The sequence below is a fragment of the Macaca thibetana genome, chromosome 9 (genome assembly GCF_024542745.1).
Source record: "Macaca thibetana thibetana isolate TM-01 chromosome 9, ASM2454274v1, whole genome shotgun sequence".
Taxonomy (NCBI): Eukaryota; Metazoa; Chordata; class Mammalia; order Primates; family Cercopithecidae; genus Macaca; species Macaca thibetana.
Genome location: NC_065586.1, coordinates 16,434,772 through 16,455,772, shown reverse-complemented (window position 1 = coordinate 16,455,772; position 21,001 = coordinate 16,434,772). Strand labels below are relative to the sequence as shown.

The 21,001-nt window shown below is 41.5% G+C and overlaps 2 protein-coding genes across 7 annotated transcripts in view; one reads left to right on the top strand and one right to left on the bottom strand.

The window, feature by feature from the left end:
- PTER (phosphotriesterase related) overlaps positions 1-21,001 on the bottom strand; it is a 66,766-nt gene that overhangs the window by 14,980 nt on the left and 30,785 nt on the right. The window contains exons 4-6 of one of the 6 annotated variants that reach the window (XR_007728987.1): positions 20,701-20,843; positions 15,054-15,168; positions 4,231-4,331 (exon numbers count right to left, since the gene is read on the bottom strand). Coding sequence is in view for 4 of the 6 variants with exons in the window: in XM_050805407.1 (XP_050661364.1) it covers positions 15,059-15,171; positions 20,701-20,843 (256 nt within the window). In the remaining 2 variants the exon portion in view is untranslated. Of the gene's footprint in view, positions 1-4,230; positions 4,332-5,991; positions 7,964-14,524; positions 15,172-18,447; positions 20,844-21,001 lie in introns of those variants that run through there. The other 5 variants (XR_007728986.1, XM_050805407.1, XM_050805408.1 and 2 more) reach the window with 5 other exon arrangements.
- C1QL3 (complement C1q like 3) lies at positions 10,102-19,405 on the top strand. The gene is made up of 2 exons (XM_050805416.1): positions 10,102-11,505; positions 17,197-19,405. The coding sequence occupies exons 1-2, from the start codon at positions 10,918-10,920 to the stop codon at positions 17,374-17,376; spliced, it is 768 nt and encodes a 255-aa protein (XP_050661373.1). The 5' UTR covers positions 10,102-10,917; the 3' UTR covers positions 17,377-19,405.

The following is a 21,001-nucleotide window of genomic DNA, read 5'->3' as shown; positions in this document are numbered from 1 at the left end:
TTATGTAAAAGTATTTACTTCCCCTGTTTGGACACCTAGTTTATTATTTTGTTAGAGCAGTTTGCCTGTTCTCTCTTAATGACGGAAGAGTGTTACCTTTTGAGCAGTTTTTGGTCCTGGGTGTTAATGCAACCATCACAGGGATGGCAGTACCTTCCACCGAACCCATTTCCAGTTCATTTGCATTGCACAATACACATTTCCATATTTGTGTCTAGATCTAAGAGGAGCTGAAGATCATTAAAATTCTTACTATACTGAATGCTCAAAAATCTTCAGAAGATGGCCGGGCGCGGTGGCTCACGCCTGTAATCCCAGCACAGGGAGGCTGAGGTGGGCGGATCATGAGGTCAGAAGATCGAGACCATCCTGGCTAACATGGTGAAACCCTGTCTCTACTAAAAAAGACAAAAAATTAGCCAGCTACTAGGCAGGCTGAGGCAGGAGAATGGTGTGAACCTGGGAGACAGACCTTGCAGTGAGCCGAGATCGCGCCACTGCACTCCAGCCTGGGCGACACAGCCAGACTCCGTCTCAAAAAAAAAAAAAAAGAAAAAGAAAAAACTTCAGAAAAGTCATTGGCTGTCTCAAGAATACCGTGATGCCTTTTCCTTGCATATACTTGTCTGTATTTTGGAGATTTTGAGTAATTATGCAATGACTTACTATAGGGCAAATTAAGGAGTTACTGGGGTTGAAATAAATATTCTAAGTTACAAATTAAATGTGAGGGGGAAATGGCTTTTATATTTGCAGTAAGTAGATCAGTGCTTGCAAATTCAAAGAGGGTGCATATAATTGTTAGTTTTTTATTAGAGTAGTTCCCAGCGGTTATGAATATCATTATCAAATAGTGTTGACAATCATTTTCTGTTTTCAAAATTGAAGATTTCAGTGTGATTTTGTTAACTTCCTATTTGCTCAAGGTTGTGTTTTTATAATACAAGTAGTAACATTTTTATATCTATAGTAATTCATGGGTCAAAATATTGTAGGCATGACTTGGGAACAAATCTGCCAAATTGTTTAATTTTTTTTTTTTTCTGTAGCTAGTCACACACATTTGACTGATCTTTTCAAATTACTTACTGAAAAGAAACAGAAATGTGGAATGTATTTGCATTCGTTCTAGCTGAGTTTCATCACTCCAGTGATAGCATTTACTGCACTTTTGCTTTAGATTTGAAAACGAGTTGTCACTCCTTCTGGTGGAGACTTCCGTCTCTGCTCTTCAATCTATCCCATCCATTCTGTTCTTGCTAATTGTGCATTTTCTTGGGGTAGTAATTGCCTGTTATTCAACATGTCAGCTTTCTTTGAATGAATTTCAAGGTGTTCTAGGAAATGGTGAACTGGGTAAGACTTGAACTGCTTTAGTTCCTCATTGAGAAGCATTTCTTTATTTTCTATAAAGCCACCTTTAATTAGTATCCATGATATTATTTTATATCCCTCACTTGATAAGTTCTTCCCAGAATTTTGTGATAGGAAAAAAATCTCCCATCTCATGAAAAACTGGAATGTTTATTTTAAAAAATCATAAGATAAGGGTAACTTGTAGTGTTTCCCTTTTTGCCTTGGCTATTGGGAAACTCAGACAGTATTTTTATTTCCTATATAGCATAGCACATATTGCTATGACATAGCACTTCTGGTACAATTCTTTCTTTTCCATGGCCATTCTTTCCGTCACATAACTATAGGTCTCTTATTTTTATTAAAAAAAAAAAACAACCTATTTTATATGTCTAGGATATAGACAAAATACTTGTCCACAAACCTTAAAGAGACGAGGTGAAGAACCTCATAGAATATCCACTGAGGTACATAATTCAGGTGGTTCATATGGCTACCATCTTGGGCAGAAATCTGTGAGAAAGTCATGTTCTCTTCCAGTGACCACAGTGCAATTTCTGCTTTCACCACACACGGTGTGAGGCATTTTGAAAATACAATAGTTAAACAAATCTAATCGTATATTGAAACTACTAGAACCAGTTCCGAATATCAGCGGATCTGCAAGCATCCCTTCCCATCACACACAAGGTGTGACATCCAAGGCCCTAATACATTCTAAACTTCAACTCTTGTGCAGGTTATCTCTCTGTTCTTATCTTTACTTCTTTTGTAAAGAATTGACACTAAGCTGGTTCTTAATCTAACCATTCTGGCAGAGTTGAAAGAGTGTCCAGTCCTTTAGGGAAGGTGGGTCATAGAAATGTCTAATTTTCAGTCCAGGATTGTTCACTACATCTACATTTGTTAAATGTATAGAATAGTCGGCAAGCTGGGCTGCTCATTCCCCATTCAGCCATTCAAATAAACAAACATGTTTTTAGCCCTAGTGAATGTGTCCTTAGTGCCCGGGTGTGGGAGAGAGGGCGGGGTTGGAGACTAGAGAATAAGAAACTTTGTATTTCTCTCAATAACAGGAAAAAGGAAGAGGTTGTATGGCAAAAGGAGAATGAGGTAAGTGTTTCAGGAGGAGGCATTCAATGTGCTTGGGAGCACAGGGAAGAAAGATCCAGTGGTTGGCAGTTCGGGGCTAAGGGTGGAGAGATAGGGGAAGGAGGTGACTTTGCAACAGGGTCTTGAAAGAAGGTTAAGATCAGGAGGAGTGAGAGTGGGGCGTGGTAGGAGTGAGAGTGGGGCGTGGTAACTGACGTCTGTAATTGTAGCACTTTGGGAGGTGGAGGCGGGAGGATCACTTGAGGCCAGGAGCTTGAGACCAGCTTGGGTAACAGTGAAACCTCATCCCTTAAAAAAAAAAAAAAAAAATTGCCTGGTGAAGAGGCAAGTACCTGTGGTTCCAGCTACTTGGGAGGCTGAGATGAGAGGATTGCCTGAACCTGGATGCTGGAGGCCGCAGTGAGCCATGATCATGCCACTGCATTCCAGCCTAGACTGCAAAATGAGACACTGTCTAAAAAATAAAAATAAAAAAGAGAGAGAGAGAGAGAGAGAGAGGAGGTGGGTTGAAAGAGTCAAGGGGGAAGGCAAAATGAGAAATGACAAGGCCATTTAAGGTGCGAATACCCGGTAACTGAACAATGGAGTAGAAGAGAATGCCAGTTATGAAAATGAAACCTGGGAATTTAGAGAAGTTTTGCACCCATGGTGCGGGGCCTGGCACCACGGAGTCAGACTTTCTGACAACGTGGACCACAAGGAAGGATATCATTGTTTCTGAGCTGAGTGGGCACAGGCTGTGAGCAATTGATAAAGGAAGATGACCACTGACACCTGTGTGAGACAGTCAGAAAGGCTGGAGGAAGGGAAATGGTCAGCAAAGTCCGCTTCTCTTCTTCCATGCTTTAAATAAAATGGAATTAAATGTTACACATTAATGAGAAGACAATAGACTGGATATACCCAGAGAATTCATTCTAACCAGTGCAGTCAAACATTAGATTAAAGCATTGGATTAGGGCCGTCTGGCTCTTTCAGAATTTCTGAAGGAAAGCTTGATTGTGTAGTTTAGACTCAGTGCATGATTTTTTTAAAAAGTGTTTTATTTTTGGGACAGAGAGGGTCTCAATTTGTTGCGCAGGCTCGAGTGCAGTGACACCATCCCAGCACCAGGCCTGGCTAATTGTTTATTTTATTTTTCATAGAGATGAAGTCTCCCTATGTTGCCCAGGCTGATCTCGAACTCCTGGACTCAAGTGACCCTCCCACCTTGGCCTCGAAAAGTGCCGGGATTACAAGCATGAGCCACCGTGCTTGGCCCAGTGCGTGATTTTTGTTGAGGACACTTCTCCTAAAATCCCTTTTAATTCGCTCTGATTTTTTTTTCTCTTTTCTGTTCAAGAACTTTTACAAAAACTGCCACTGAGGTTGAATGCCACCCTCATTCCGGGGGAACATGGGCAGAGGGCCAGTCGGTTGTCTGTGTCATTACAGAACAATGTTCCTATGTACTGGGGCTTTGGACAAAAAGAAACCATCATGGGTACTCAATATCTGACCCTCATTATGTAGCCACTGAGACCCTCTGCTCACCTACAAAAACAAATTCTTAACAGTAAATGTAAAAGAAATAATATAGATATGCATAATGGAAGGCATACACACAAATGTAAATACATAATGGATAATGGATATCCTATTGGATAATAGACATGTTCAGTTAATCCCCTAATGTAATTGATCGTTTTAACTTTTTTTCACAAAGGTGCCCACTGATAACAAAACAAAAACCAACCAATCAACCAAACAAACAAACCTTACCTCTGTCCTTGTCCCTGCAAAGTTGCTGCTTACTGGAATGGTTCAAACACTGCAGCAGCAGGCTGCTAAAACTCCCAGGATCATTAGCATCTTAGACGCGGCTAGAATGGGGAGAAACATCTTAACTGCTGATATGTAATTAGACGGGCCTGTGTGAAAACATAGACACCTTTGTGGGTATTGGCAGGTGTAAGGATTTCTACTTGTACGTTGACTAATTCGGGAAAAACGAAAACTCCAAATTTCCATCTAAGTAGGACCAACTTTTATGAACTTTTTCCACTTTCCAGAGCCGGAGACTAAGTTACTGATTAATGAATTAAAGCATGAATTATTACAGCTACTTTCAATGGGAAACACTGAGGGATACAATTACTTATATGGAACATACAGCCACTTACGATAGGTTACTTTTGTCTTCTCTCTTCTCCTCCTGCAACTTATTACAAATCTAAAATACCTTCACAATTTACTCTCAGGATTATGGTTTCAAATTATATCTATTTTTACATGTTATAGAACTACCCCCAAGAGACTGCCTGCATTAGGGAAAAGCTGATATGTCTATTTGCACATAAGTACCCAAGGGGCACGGTATTTGTTTACAGGATGTGCTGCTCCTCGTTGAAGGTGACTTGCTCTGAAGCTACATTGACATAGGAATGGAGCTGAATACACTTTCTCTTGATGTTCATGTCTCCTCCGGCCTTATTACTTCAAGAGCCAGATTCAGATTCTAGAAATATCAGTCACTCTTGGCACGTCCTGGCTCTGCTGGGGGTTCTCTGCAAACTCTGATTTCAAAATGCATGATGCTTTAGGTTTTTTGAACAAAACAAAACAGTACAATAAGACAACTACGATTCTTATCACTGCCTGCCCGGTTGACAGCTTCTCACCTGACTTCCTATGATGTATCTTTTGTTTGAAAGTTCCCTGTAATCTAATGGCAGCTGCTTTTAGTTCTTTGAATTCACTTATTTTCCTTGTATGATGAGTTATCATGGCCATAGCTTAGGAGGACATGCTAAGCTCTCAGATCTCATTCTTGGTAACTTTTCCTTTAATTCTACATCAAGTAAGTTCATACGGATTGAACATTCTACCCATGGCAGGTATAAAGTGTCACATCCATACTTGAGATTTCATCCTTCTCTTGACTGATAGAAGTATGGACCAATATGAAGCCATACATTGTACACTGAGTCTTATGTAACGTGCTGGTAACTATCTCCATTTGGCGGTTCAATAATTTTTGACAATACACCTGCCAAGCTAGCTTTCCAAATTGCCTTCTATGGAAAGTTTCGTGTTGAAAATTCCCTACAGTTGTGACTATGACTTAGCTGTCTTTCAGAGGGACTGCTCTTCTAGTTCATGTACAAAGCAGGGCCGGGCACGGTGGCTCACTCCTCTAATCCCAACACTTAGGGAGACCGAGGCAGGTGGATAATTTGAGGCCAGGAGTTCGAGACCAGGCTGGGCAACATTGCAAAACCCTGTCTCTACTTAAAAAAAAATTATATATATACACAAAAATTAGCTGGTACGGGGGGTGCATGCCTGTAATCCCAGCTATTCAGGAGACTGAGGCATGAGAATCCCTCAAACCTGGGAGGCAGAGGTTGCAGTGAGCCGAGATTGTGCCACTGCACTCCATCCTGAGGGATGGAGTGGGACCCTGTCTCAAAATAAATAAATAAATAAATAAAACAAACCCAAAAAAACAACAAACAACAAAACAAAGGTATGTTTGCTTCTTTGAGAATTGTTATCCACAGAAACAGTTCCTTAATAACGACCACAATAATTTTTAAATACACTTGCAACTTGTTGACTTGGGGAATTCCTAGAGGACAAAAAAACACACGTTAATACATCCAACTAGGTCTTACATCTGAAAACTTGGGCTATCAAAGTACAATGAATTCAAATGACCTTGATATAAAACTTTGTCTTCTTACTTTGGAGAAGGGTAATGTGATCCTTGTTTTGAGTTTTGTTTTGCTTGATATTACAGGAGAGTACACCTCGGCAACTCTCCTAGAGAACTTTCGTGTTCCCGTCAGTTTTATCCAAGTCTATCATACTTACTGTTCATTTTATGCCACTTGTCTTAAGTCAGTCCCTTTGGTTTCAGCTTCCTTAACTAAGCCTTGCATTCTTCCATTCAATTCATAGGCATACACTACTCAGTAGTCCTACAATATGCTAAGTTGACAGTTGGCAGTTATTGGGCTCTTATTATAAATTGGGTACCATTGTAATTATACGCATTAACTCACTTAATCTTCACAACAACCCTATAATTTAGGTATTAGTGTTATTTCCACTTTACAGGAAAGGAAATTGAGCCTCTGGGAGATTAAGTAACTTTCACAGCTCCTAAATGAGGAAGCTAGGATTCAAATTAAGACCCATCTGATTCCAAAGCCATCAGGACATACGGCTTCCCTACATAACTCCAGGCAGACCCTTTCTAGTTAGAAATGTACAATTCTTCAGTCAAAGGAGTATATGTTCTGAAATGCAATTTGGAGACCACAAAATTAAAGATAAATAGTAGATCTAGTTCCAATTTTTTTTTTTTTTGTATTTTTTATGTCTGATTCTCTAGACAGTCCTTGGGTTTGTTAATTTGTTTTATTTTTTTCCTGTTCTAAGAAATGCTATTTCTGCTTAAGTGCTGCTGGATTTGGAAATCATTTTCATGACTAAATATTTGTTTGCCTGGTAAGAGCCCAGCGTAGGGCTGTGCTGTCCGTAGATACTCAATAATGATTAATGGATGGCCGTGCACGTCTGTGTGGGAGTCGTGTGCTTAGGATCTGCTCAGCTTTCTGAAAGCAACAGAAATGATGTGGGAAAGACGAAAATCACAGGATTGTGATCCAACTACGATCACGGCTTTCTGGATTGGACTTCATCGTCCGGAGGGTCTGCAAGGCCCAGGTACAGGTGGAACTGGGAGTAGGGAGCCTGGTGTTTACTTGACAGACGGTTGGGAGATGCTGCAGAAATGAGATTCCAGGGCACACTTCCAAGATTCTTATCAAATATGAGAGAAAACTTGGTTCTTTAATGAGGACTGAAGAAAATCAAATATTTTTTTAATTGACACGTTTTCTATTATTATATACATATAAAGATGATGAGTAATATGCCATATCAGATGGTTTATCCAAACTGTCGGAACAAGAGCTGAAGCGTGAGTAACTTTGCAGAGAACCTTCTGGGAAATTCAAGCAGTAGAAAGTGGCAAAAACCAGCCATAAGTTCGTTTACTACAAAGTCGTCCTTGAAAATCATGAGGGAACCAAAATGTTCCCCCAAAGTGCACAGTGAGACACTTCTAGAGGAGAGGAAGGAGACCAAGAATTTAAATCTGCTTCACTACAAAGTCAAATATCCATGCGTTGCCCAGGCTTGTGCAGTTAATAGAAAGTCTGGGGTCAGCCATGTGGCCTGGGAGGGAATGCTTTCGTCATGAATGGTGACTGCTGAGTGCCTTTCTAAATCTTAGCAGAGCTTTAAAATGTGAGGGCACTCACTTGCAAAATCAAACTTGCTTTGGCGTCAGAGAAAGTAGAAGGAGGAAAGCCTCAGTTACTAGAACTAGTATGACCAGTCTCAGGCTGGGATGGGATGTATCCATATTGTGCAGAGGGGAGTGCAAGCAGCAAGCCCGTTGAATGGTGCTGATCCTCCTGGAAGCTCATTTCGGTCTCATCATCTGCATGTACAGAGGGTCCATTTCAACTGTAATATTTTATGAGCATTGATGAACATTTTATGAGCATTTGACTCTAATATATCTTAAGCATTAGTCAATGGGAAAACTCCACATAGCTTGAGGTTTTGATGAGAACTTCTCCATGAATCTCTACCTTTAAAAAACTCCTTTTGTGTCACCTACAGAACTCTTCGTAGCAATAGAGAGGCCTTATGAAATTTGATAATTTGGTGCATCAGAGTTTTAATACCCTACCCGCCCCCCCTCCCCCCCGACAGTGCTGGCAGCAAACCTCACCATTTTGTCCTCCAAAAGGAAGGTGACTTTTAAGAAGCAATCCAGAGGGTGTTAGGAAAGTAAATATTGTGGCCAGGAAGAACTTATTATGTGTTTGCTGCTTAAAAATTTGAAAATAAGGCAGCTCATGTGAACGAAACTATTATGGAAATATGTGTACAATTATGCCCAAGCAATAGGCGCACATTTATAAAACCACTACCCTAAAATAAAAGTTAAAGGCTTGAGAAGTGGGAAGGACTGTTTTCCAATTCCAGGAACAGTGTGGCTCTGTCAGTAACCAGGAGGTGGAGACACCCACCCCACTGGGCCACACAGCACACCTCTTAGGGTTGATTCTCCCAGGCAAGGCTTGAAGGAGCTACTGACATTTCTCTTAAAAGAATCAATGAATCTTTGTTTCCTTCTGTCTGCTCATTTGACCTTATTTTGTTGTGAAACAGAGAAGAAGAAAAGAAAGAATTAAATTGGTGGGGGGGACTGGAGTAGGCTGGGGGGCGGGGAGGTTGAGGCACAGGGAGGAAAGGAGAAGTCCATGCTGTGACACCCGCAGACTAGATCACAGGCTGCTTGATCATCACCCAGGATGTTATTGTTTGCTTGCTGGAGTCTTATTTGTTCCTGCTTCTCATTTCACATTCTCACCCTGATGTAATAAGTCACCGTCTTCCCAGCCATCATCCTCGTATTGACAAGCAAATATCACCTACGTTTGATTGACATCTGTTGCTCCTGAATGCCGAAGTATGATTTAGGAATCAATTCTACTTATTTATTTAAAGCCATTCTTGTGTGTCTTATGTATTTGTTGGTGGGATGACTTGCCTGATATCTACTGGGAGCTTTCCAGTAATATGATAAACCATCCTGTTCTTTCTGCAGCTCACCCACTGAGAATGGAGGCTCTTGTTTCTTGTATTTCTCCTATTTCTTCCCTCCCTCAATGTACATTTGGGAAATCTGCTATGGAGCTTATAAGAACTCTTTCCATATCCTAGGAAAAGACATTGCCCAGCACTTGTGTAAATGCTCCTTGCTTGATATTTTGACGCCATTTTGACAAGTGATTATTTCTCGTACATTTAGCGACTTTAAGTAAATGCAACTTCAGGTCCATTGGCAGTATCCCCTGAAAGATTGCTAGAACTGTAAGCCTGTAAGTAGAGTACATATGTATGCACTCACCACGGTGCAGCATTTGTAAAAAGGACCAACCCCCCCTCCCCCAGATGCGGTGGACATGTTCATTTTAAATCATTCAGAAATGTTATTTGGCTTTTCAACATACCTCGCTGTTCTTGGGGTAACATCTTATTCATTTAGAAGGCAGAGGAGGAAAACCATCAGGTTAAAAGAAAATCACATCTAGCATCTGGAAAATTCTAAAAGGCCCTCCTTCTGTTAAAAGTGGCATTTTGAGAAACACCTGAAGCACTGATTGTAGAGGAGCCAGCAAAGAAACATTGTCAACTCAGCCACCCTCCTTTCAACCTTCACCTCCACCCTCCAACTGGGGCTGCTGGCAGTGGGGAAATCTGGGACTTAGGTGTGACCCTTGAGCCCTGAAAGCTGTCGCACAGCTGTCTCTCTCCCCCAGGTGGGTCCAGCAGGACCTGCCATCGCTTGGTTCAGCAAGGGAGTATTCAGAATCTCACTGTTCATCCATGTGCAGAGAGAGAAAAAAAAGAGAGGCCGAAAAAAAAAATCCCACATTGTCAGAGTAATGCCAAACTCTCTCTGAGTGGGATGAGCAGAGCAGATGCTGCAATGAGATGCCAAAGCGGCTCCCCTTCCTCTGTGCCTTGGGTGCCTATAAATTGCTCCGGCGCGCGTTTGTCAGCCTCCTCTTCTCCTGGCAGGTGGTACCCAGGCAGAATTCTGCCTTCAGTCTCTCTCTCGCTCCGCTCCCGGCCGTGAGGCGCTCGCCGCTGCTCGCTCGCTCCTCCACCCCAGCCCCGAGCCTCGCCGAGCCGACAGTGCCCGCCGCCGCCGCCGCTGGGCGCACCCGGGGGACGCCCGGGCCCACGCGGGGCTTTGGGGTGCGCGTCTATTCGAGTTGTGGTGGTGGCAAAGGAGGAAGAGAGAAAGGAGGCAATTAAAAAAAAAAAGGCAGCGGACGGGCGAACTGAGCGAGCGAAAGAAGAGGAGGAGGAGGCAGAAAAAGGCAACTTCAGACGGAAAGTTGGTGCGAACTGGCGCAGTCTGCAAAAACGGAAAAGTCGATCGCAGGCGGCGGCGGCATAAAAGTGTGAGCGGCCCGGGCGAGCGCAGGAGGCGGCGGCTGGCTCTGCCCTCCCGGTGGCCGCGCCGGAGCCCGCTGCAGCCACAGGTGCGAAGGAGCTCGCGGGAGGCGAGGGCGCCCCGCGCACCCCTCCCCCGACCCCCACCCCAGGCTCGGGACTTCGGCTCAAGTCACTGGGCGCCCGCGCTCCCTCCCCAGCCGCAGCCTCCGCGGGGGGAGCAGGAGTCGGCAGCAGCGGCCGGCGCGCGCCCGCCCAGGGGAGTTGGGGTTCGCAGGGGGTTGTTTTCGGCTCTGAAGAGGTCCCCGCCCAACCTTCAAAATTCTGTCCAAAAGCAGACAAGAGGATCGCCCCGCGCTGAGCCGGCTGGTGGGCAGCAGGAGGCGCCTGATCGCCGCCGGGGCGCTGGGGGTGGTGATGGTGCTGCTGCTGGTGATCCTCATCCCGGTGCTGGTGAGCTCGGCCGGCACGTCGGCGCACTACGAGATGCTGGGCACCTGCCGCATGGTCTGCGACCCCTACGGGGGCACCAAGGCGCCCAGCACCGCTGCCACGCCCGACCGCGGCCTCATGCAGTCCCTGCCCACCTTCATCCAGGGCCCCAAAGGCGAGGCCGGCCGACCCGGGAAGGCTGGTCCGCGCGGGCCCCCCGGAGAGCCCGGGCCGCCGGGCCCCATGGGGCCCCCGGGCGAGAAGGGCGAGCCGGGCCGCCAAGGCCTGCCGGGCCCGCCCGGGGCACCCGGCCTGAACGCGGCCGGGGCCATCAGCGCCGCCACCTACAGCACGGTGCCCAAGATCGCCTTCTACGCCGGCCTCAAGCGGCAGCACGAAGGCTACGAGGTGCTCAAGTTCGACGACGTGGTCACCAACCTCGGAAACCACTACGACCCCACCACCGGCAAGTTCACCTGCTCCATCCCGGGCATCTACTTCTTCACCTACCACGTCCTGATGCGCGGAGGGGACGGCACCAGCATGTGGGCTGATCTCTGCAAAAACAACCAGGTGAACGCCAGCGGGCGGCGGGGAGGGCGGGGAGGGAGCGCGGGAAGGTGCGGGAGAGAGGGAGGAGACCCCGGAAATGGGGGTGGGAGCCCGAGGAGGAAGGGCGCGGCGGCCGGGCTTCCCGGAGCGACGGCGAGGGGGGACGCCGTCCCACGCTGGAGAGGCGGGGGTCGTGCGCGCAGGAGGGCGCCCAGCGGCCTGGAGAGGGCGGTTCCGGAGTCTGGGACCCTCGATCGGTGCGCGCGCCTGCGAGCGCAACCCTCGAGGGGCGGGAAGCCGGGAGCTGGGTCCCCGGGACAGCTCGTGCGCTGGTCGCTTACGGGCTTTCTGGGGAGTGGAGAGGGCTGGGGGAGTCCGGAATGGGCGTGGCAGGGTGACCGACTCGGGGGTGGTAGACAAAGGCCCGAGGGAGAAACAAGGGCCCCGAAAGAGTGAGTCCAAGCCGGGCGCAGCCACAACGGAGGAGCGACTGTGGGGCCCGCGGTCGCCAAGTCCTTGCGGCGTCCCAGGCAGTGAAACTCAGATACAGTCAATTTCAAGGCGCAAACTCCAGTTTCGTTTTCAGCCAAAAAATAGCGGAGGGGAGAGGCAAGGCGTGCTGATAACAAAAAGAATAGTTGAGATTCGGGGGTTCATGCAGTGAAACACAGCGCGCAGCTAGACTCAGAACCCAAACTCTCTATGGAGTCAGAGGACGCTCGGGCAGGTGGCTTGCGGGGGCGACCGGTTCGAGCCCAGCCTCGAGTCTATCACCCTCTGGACCAGCCGGCCAAGAGTATTTGATTCCCTGAGCCAGTCGGCGCCGCTGCAAGGGCTACGCATGGGTCTGCAGTATTCTGCTGGGGCCACTTTACTGTGGAGAAATTCGAGGTCATTGCAAAACCGAAGCTTGTTTGATCTTTTAGTCAGAGGAGGAAAATAATATTTGCAACTATCTAAAAGTGTAATGGGACCTTCTGTGCACGCTGAATCAGTAGCCACTGGGGCGAGGCCTTGCAGCCTGTAGCCTGCGGTTGGGGCTGAGTTTCTGGGTTTTAACTTTGCTTATTGAGTGGCATAGGGGATGGCCCGCGACCCTGGCATCGCCATCAAGAGACCTCCTCTCCTGCTGCAACTTTGACTTAAACGAGGTCTATTGGGCTTTAGGTAACTCGCCCCCTGGACATTCAGAGATTCTTAGCTATCACCCAGGTTTCTGTTAAGCACCATTCAAGCAGGATTCGGAAGACCTAATTCAGGGTCAGAATTCTTTCAAAAGTGAAAGACCAAACAACAACAAAAAAAGATGTCTTAAATGCGTAAGAGAGAAAGACAGAAAACGTCCTGTTCCCTACCCTATCCTACAAATAGCTAAGGGACCCTCAGGACACATAGAACAAAAAGAGGAAAAATGGCCACCAGGAGGCACTGACAGGGTTGTTTATTACAGTTGTTATGCATGAAAATAATATCAAGATAAATAAAAATTATTCACAGGGCAGTAAAACAGTTATAGGCAAATGGCTAAAACGGGCATGACTCACTGCACCAGAATGGAGCTATTGAATCACCCTCACAAAAAGGCTTATGAACAGCCCCTCAGCAGGCAGCCATGAGACACCCCTTTATTTGCAAATTGGCTCTCTTCTGACTCAAAGGTCAGGTCTGGAAAATACAATCGGGCTGAAGAGATGATTTTTAGAGGTATCAATTAAAATGAAATGATTCCAATTTTATCAGCAAATGTATAAAAATGCTCGTATCTTTAAATATCTGGAAATTGCAATTGCATGAAAAAAGCAGGGATTAATACATTTAAATTAGTTTAAATGTTAACGTCTAGACTGCTGAGCCTGTGTATATTACACTGATTCCAAGAAAATAACACCAAGTAGGTGTTCTATGTGCATTTTGTTTTTAAAATTATTTCATTGTTTGGGGTGTAAAATCTTCCTTTGTATCATGCTAGCACACACATTCCATGAAGATCAGGAAAAAGAATAAGGTAAAACAGCTGACCTTATAATGCATAATGCTTTTCATTGGTAATATTAAGCTGCTGCTTCTGCAAAAGGTATGCAACAGGTAATTCAGAAAAATAAATCTATAGTGGTAAACAACATTGTTTTCTTAGTTCAGTGTGGACTATTTTGGAAAATGGTTACTACACTACTACCGTTAAGGAATTTTATCTCTAGACTAGAACTATTTTGTCAAGTCCAGTCTGCAGGCAGTTACAAATGAGAAATCTTATAAAATCTTTTCATTAATTTTAAATAACACTTCACTCTTTCTTTTCGATTATATTCTGGGTCTGATCACTTCTTAGAATGGCAGGCTCCCTCTCTGAGCTGACCTAATTTGTTTTCATAAAACAGAAACTCAGAGATCCATGTCAGCGTAACGTTCTATGGATTAAGTGGATTTTGAGAAGCACAAAAATTAAACTAAAAATTAAACTAAGAGAGAGAAATGCTTCTGGACCATAACCTTATGAGAGCCATTTTAGTTATGCTTTGTGTAGAATGTAAGATCACAGATGGAAACATCAAAGACTGGTAAATTAACCTGATGTGCCACTTAACCTTTTGTTTATGATTCCACAGAAGTGCAATGCAAATGAAATTATGAGAACATCAGTGGCAATTAATTAAATTACAAATGTCACCATAAATATTATCTCTAACGATAGATCCTCACTAATAAGATAATGCTAAAACTACACAACCTATTGCAGACACAGAAACATACCCCTAAAAGGACCGCAGCTCTCATACTCTCCATGAAGCCATCAACCTAAATTTAATCCTACCTTTGTTGAAAGCCCATGACAGTGCATATTAAAGGTAAAAGTTCGACTCAGATAGCTTTACATTTGAAAGGAGGAAATCTCTTTAATGTTTGTAATCCTCTTAGCAGAAAACATGAAGAAAAATTGCTATTTGAATACAATCACTCTAATGCCACTATAATAAATAAGCCACTGTAATGAAAACTAAAACTGTTTCAGGGTTCAAAGCATAAAATAATTAAAGACCAGTTGGTACTCTTAAAAATTTATGAGTTATGGCACTAATGCACACGAAATATTTTTAAAAGGATGAGTGGTTTGTGGGTTGGTATTCACTTATTAGAGAGATCAATGACATGTCAAATTAATAATCTTTTTAGGGTTAAAGAAATATGAACTAAAGATAAAGCAGAATCTAAATAGTTATCTTGTAATAAGAAAAGATATTAGAGTAAATTTAGGTAGAAATCGGTCGATTGCGCTGAAGAAAGGATGGATTGTATTCCCAGACAGAATGTTGAAATCAGTGTACATTTAGGAATCTGGAAATAGCCTCCAGGGTGAACACATTACCTTCCTCAATAGTTTGATGGCTTGAAAGAATTGTTGAAGTCACTGAGCTGGATACTAGAGCTTGAAATTTCAAGTCCTGTTATATCTTTAGAGTATGATCAGGTGAGCAGGCATACCAAAATCATGCCAAGTACACTGGAGTATGGCAATTATTTAATTGGGACAGTCTTACAGTACAGTATAGGTTAAAATCTTAGAGAATTACCTTCATTAAAGAGCAATCACACTGGCTTGATCCAACAAAGGTGGTGTAAACTGTGAGGGTAACCTTTCAGTCTGTGGAATCACTCTAATGCATTCGTAGGTTTTTGTGGTTACACCTGCTGAATGAAAATGGTGATGTTTACTTGGTTTTATGGTTACACCCTGGAGAATAAAAATGGCATTATATTTTTAAAAGGATTATTGTGTCTAAATCACATAATTTTAGTATGTCCTGTTTCTCCAATACCTTCATGTAGAAAACCATGTTAAAGCCCAATAACCATAGAATATGTCCTAAACACCCAAAGCACTGAATAAAATGTGTCTGGTTTTTAGTAATAGCTGAGGAGTATATTATGGGTTGATAACTAATGTATTACTAATATAGCTTATTAATATTTTGTTTTTAAATTTTTTCACCCATTAAAAATCCACAGATGAGAAAAAACACAAGTCATAATACCAATATCCTTCTTGTAGATTTGTTTCCCTGGGAATTCATGGGTAGATGAAATAAATGAATCAAAGCATTCAACTCCTACAAACTCATGATTAATTTTTAGAAAATATTATGAAGTCAAACTGCATTATTATTTAATGGTCAAAACGGACCACTTTACTAAATTGGCATATACTTTGGAGTCAAGGCTTCCAAGCATAATTACATGGTATATTGTTTTCATTATATTAGTGCCTATTAGTACAGTGCTAAGCAATTCTAAATCCTTTGGGTCATTTTCTCCTTTTGCTATATGATACCCAGAAAGACATTTTAAAGATACTACTCAAATGACTTTACAGGTTCAGCAGTGTTAAAGAGCCTTCTCCTTTTTTTAACGTTTCAGCATTAATGTGAGAACATATCACATGAAAATTTAATTGGAAAACCCATCATTTAAATTTTGGAAATTCTGAACTTCTGTCTCATTTCTCTCATTTTTCCAAGTGATAAAATCCAGCATATTGTACCCCAAATCATGCATTATTACATAGTGCAGGTTTACAAAACCACTAAATCACTTGCTATGTTATTCAGGGAAATATCATTATAGTGGAATAGAAATGAAACAAGCCACAAAGTAGTTGCTTTACTGAAATAAATCAAATCTAAGTCTGCCTGTTGAAAGATTTTCCAAGGCAGAATCAAAATATATCTAAATGAACATGAAGCCTAATTTGAGCTAAGGATCTGACAGAATGTCCACAATGCATGAGATAAGCAATTTGACTGTTTGTAAATGTCTATCAACTCACTAATGAGATCACAGGCTTACCATGGGCAGATTATAAGCAGCCTCTGTCCTCAAATCAAGCCACATATTTAGAATCTCCTAAGTGTAAGTGGATATTCAATGAAATCATTCAAAAATTCTTGAAACGTGAGAGGCCTCAGAACATGAAAATTTAGTCCCTTCTTTAAGTTTTAGATATGTTGAGGTTAAATTGTTGATTTAAATGCACATGTCATAGTTAAGTAATAAAAAGACACGATGGAAAAAGGAGCTCTGAAAACTTGGGTGATATAATCAAAGACGTATAAATGAGCTTCTGAAGCAGCCTGGTAAAGGGGGCTTTACATGAATTAGATTTGGAAAGCCCAAAATCAAAAGACTTTTTCTTTTTTTTCTTTGTAAGTAGTAGAGGAGTTGGTATTTTCCTGGGTATTTTTAGCTATTACATACCTCAGTTTTCTAATAATTGTGGTGAACAGCTGAACTTAAGACTTGAACTTCTGTACTCATAAACAGCTGATTAGAATATTGCTATTTGGCTTAAACTAAAACGCAAAAAAATACTATTAGTTTCATTTCAAAATGTGATTGGGCATAGGGATTGAAGGAGTTAGAAAAACAAGTGATACAGGAAGATGACAAATTGTATGCATAGTTTAGAATGTGGAGTTAGAGAAGACTGCCAGAATTGTCCCCACTGAAGCACTATTTTGTCCCTTTCTGTCCTCCTCCTTACCAATGTAGCTGAAACTGCCACAGCACTATTCTCATAAAGCTCTGAGGTCAACAGGGACTTTCCTACACTAAATTCTGTGCTATGGCAGCAAGTCAGCTTGTGATGCTGCATGAATGGCAAAAAGAAAACTTGAGAATTCTCATTTACGCATCCTAATTCTTGTCTGTTTCACATAGGTGCGTGCTAGTGCAATTGCCCAGGATGCTGATCAGAATTACGACTATGCCAGTAACAGTGTGGTTCTTCATTTGGAGCCGGGAGACGAAGTCTATATCAAATTAGATGGCGGGAAAGCCCATGGAGGGAACAACAACAAATACAGCACGTTTTCTGGATTTATTATTTATGCTGACTGATAATGCAGAGACTAAGCTAATCATTCTGAGTTTGAACACTGGATGCGTATGGCTAACGTCAGTGAATCAAGGATCCCAGGGGATGCCAATGGCAGGGCACCTCGGTTGTGTATATGTGGGGAAATCAAATGCTACCTGACTCACATCTGTATCACTCAGAAACATTATGTAAAAAATATCAAAGCAAGATAAGCAGATGTGTGATCCACTACCGCCAAAGCAAATACTCCTTATCGTTAGTGTCCATGTGAATGAAGTCCTATATAGATCACAAATTTTTATAGACAAATCTAAGACATTGAATTATTTCTTCAATATATATGATACTTTGGTGTACTGTGATCTTGCTGCTTTTATCCATATGTCGGCTTTGGTTCTTGTGAGTTTACCTGCTTATTATGATACTTGGAGTCCATTCATAGCGTGGGGAAGAATGATTTTTACTCTGCAGGAGAAGGTCTAATTGAAATAATGCTGCTTGTCCCCAAAGAAATTGTTTGCCTTGTACTCTTGTTAACTTTAGAGCTAGACCTGGGAATGATTCTACTTCAAGCCTTAACCTGGAATTTTCTGGATTTGAAGGAATTCCCAAGCCTATGATCATTTTCACATTTTCTTTTTCTTATATGAATTTTCTTTTCTCTCTTTTCTGGTGATAGTCTTTAAAAATAGAGATTGACAGTGTATCATAGGATTACCCTCTAAGTGTGAAAATGTGTAATTATGTACGGTATTTAGAAAAAGCCCTTATGTGTCCATTTTGTCAACTGAATACATTTAGATTCACTGGGAAAGTCAGAGAAATTTATTCTTTAGTATCAAATCAAGCCGAGGCTTTTGCCATCTTTGGAACAAAAGATTATTCATAACCCAATGCACAAAGGTTTAATTTGAGCTGCTGCATACGTCACCAAGGGGACACTAGGTGAGGCCTTCAAACGGTTACTACAAGTCTGTGGCCTGAGGTTATTTCAAAATTAACAATTTCACATATAACCAATATGACAACAGTGTTTATATTTTATACAAATATCTGCTAAACATGCACACATATACTCACACACACATATATATGTTAGATGAAATGTTTTATATACATATAAAACATATACATATAAAACATATATATATGGCTTTATTCCATAGGGCACAGTGGCTGTATAGCCTCAAAATTTTAATATAAAGAAGTATATGCATATATATACACACAAACATGCATAAATTATTTAACTTATTTTGGGTTAAAATATATTTTGAACGACAATATATGGAGTAGCAAGAACAGTTAAAACAACTTCTCTTTAAGAGTTATCTAGAAAATTAATTGTATTCGGTAAAAATGCCCTTTATTTTACAGGTCTGTAAGTTAAGGCTATGGTTGTTGTATTACCATATGCCAATCAATACTTTAACTGCATTCTGTGACAGATTGTTAATATGAGGACTGCAGACACCAAGTGGCTCTCCTTTGCAGTGTTTATGAATTATACGCATTTGAGCTATCAATTTTTTTTCTTTTTTCTCAGGTGGACTGAAGCTGACAGTACAGTAGATTTGGAGAGTAATACAAATCTTTTCTTGCTGGTTAGAACACACTGCCAAAAGCCATCTCTTTCATCTAAGGAAAAGATTAAAAATGCATGTTGATATCTCCTAACTATCACACAACTTCCACTATTACAATGAAAAATCTGTTCCCCTTTCATTGCCTTTGAAAACTCTTTGACAAGTAGATTTCAAAAACAGAAATTTTAAAAATTTGCTTCCTTTACTGGTGAAGGACACTTGCATTTTTTTTTATTTAAAGGAATTAATTTGTTCTCCTGGATCATTCCTCTTTGTTACTTTCTGTTCCAATACACAGAAAGCTTGAACATCTCTGATCAGCCAAAATATCTTTTATTTAGCAAAGCTCAACTTCCCAAGAGTTATGCATGGTGTGCCTATCTGAAGGTGGTGTTAGCTCTGTTGAAATGCCTGCGTCTGAGTAACTGTCACGATTTTTATGATTAAAAACAAACTTTTCATCAAGAATAAGGACAAATTCTAATTGGCCTTTGTGATATGTAAGATAACTCATAAATGAATCACAATGGATTTTATTTCAGATTAACTATATATTTATCAAAGAGGAATTGGCAGCAAGGGTTTGGAGAATATTTTTAGGTGCCAAATAGCATAGTGAAGATTCAACCAAAAGATGAATTTATAAGCAGCAGTGGCCATCACCTAAGTGTTTTAACTAAGAGTTTTTAAAAATGCTTTATTTACACAAAATATCAGGGCTGGATACCTTTTAAAGAGGAGGCTCTAGTATCAGGCTGTCATTTCCAATAGATCTGACCTTTTCTTCAGATAAATAAGCATTATTTTCTCTGTTTAGGTCCAAGGAAAAACACAAGGTAAAGGAAATAAAGGGAATATATATAAGGCAAACATTTCTCCTTTATTTTGCATTATATCTTATCAGTTAATTAAATTGTGGCCTTTGTTATTATAAATGTAATGATTCATTAAACTATATTATGTAATATATTTTGACTTTTATGATTGAATTTTTATAATTCAGTAGTGTTATGTGTTCTTATACAAAGGTTGCAAAACAGCAAAATTTACGGCAAAAATAGATACCAGAAAGCCAAAGATATCAAAACCATTTTATTAGAAGAATATATAGATAGGTGGACAGCATAAAATTAACCTTTCAAAATATTTTTATCATTGTGAATTGGTAATCGTATTACAGTCAGTATCCTTTGGGGAAAAAGTCTCAAAATTTAACTTCCCTTGTTGAAGAAGCTATTTTAAAGTGCCATATTATTCATTAAGCATTAATTAAAGAACAGCAGGATAATTAGTAGGATCATCAATATTACAAGAAACATTAGATCGCTCAAGAAGGGAATAATTCAACTAGAAACACTTTACATTTTCTGAAGTAGTGCAGCTGGTAGATTAGGGAGAAAAACAACAACTCAGCTTAGGGGATATAGACTTTAAATCATTGTTTAGAAATAGGTACTTCTGTATTTATTTTGTTAAGGCAAAATAATAGGGCTCAATTAGGCTGAGTAACTCCCTAGAGGCACAGGTGTAATAGCTGGTCTCAGAGAAGGCAAACCCTCCTACTTCTCGTCAGAAGGAAATGATCTGTCATTAGTCCTAGGTAACTGATTAATAGCTCTCAGTGGACTGGAAATCGCTGAATGTTCTCCGCCAGTTTTACACGCAAGGTGCGAATTCATAAGCAACCATCCTATTTGAAAGTTAGCCATTGCTTAGGGTTCTCTATTAGAATCTTATCGAGCACATTCTCAGTTATACCTCTCAGTAACATTTTAGGAACAACGTTGGTGAGTATATGAGAATAGCCATGACCTCCATATTTCATCAGCCGGGTTTTCGTATGTATGTCATGTGCTACCAGAATTCGATCTTCATAACCCTCCTCCACCAGGAGACGCACCCTGTGAAGAACGTTAACTCATTAGATGTCATTTGTCTTTCATTTTCGCTTTTCAGGGTGCTTTTGACTTTTTACTCATTAACCTATTGTGCTTATCGTAAAGATACTGCCTTCTACCGTGGCGTGTGTACTGAGAGAACTTTAATAAATATTGTGTGG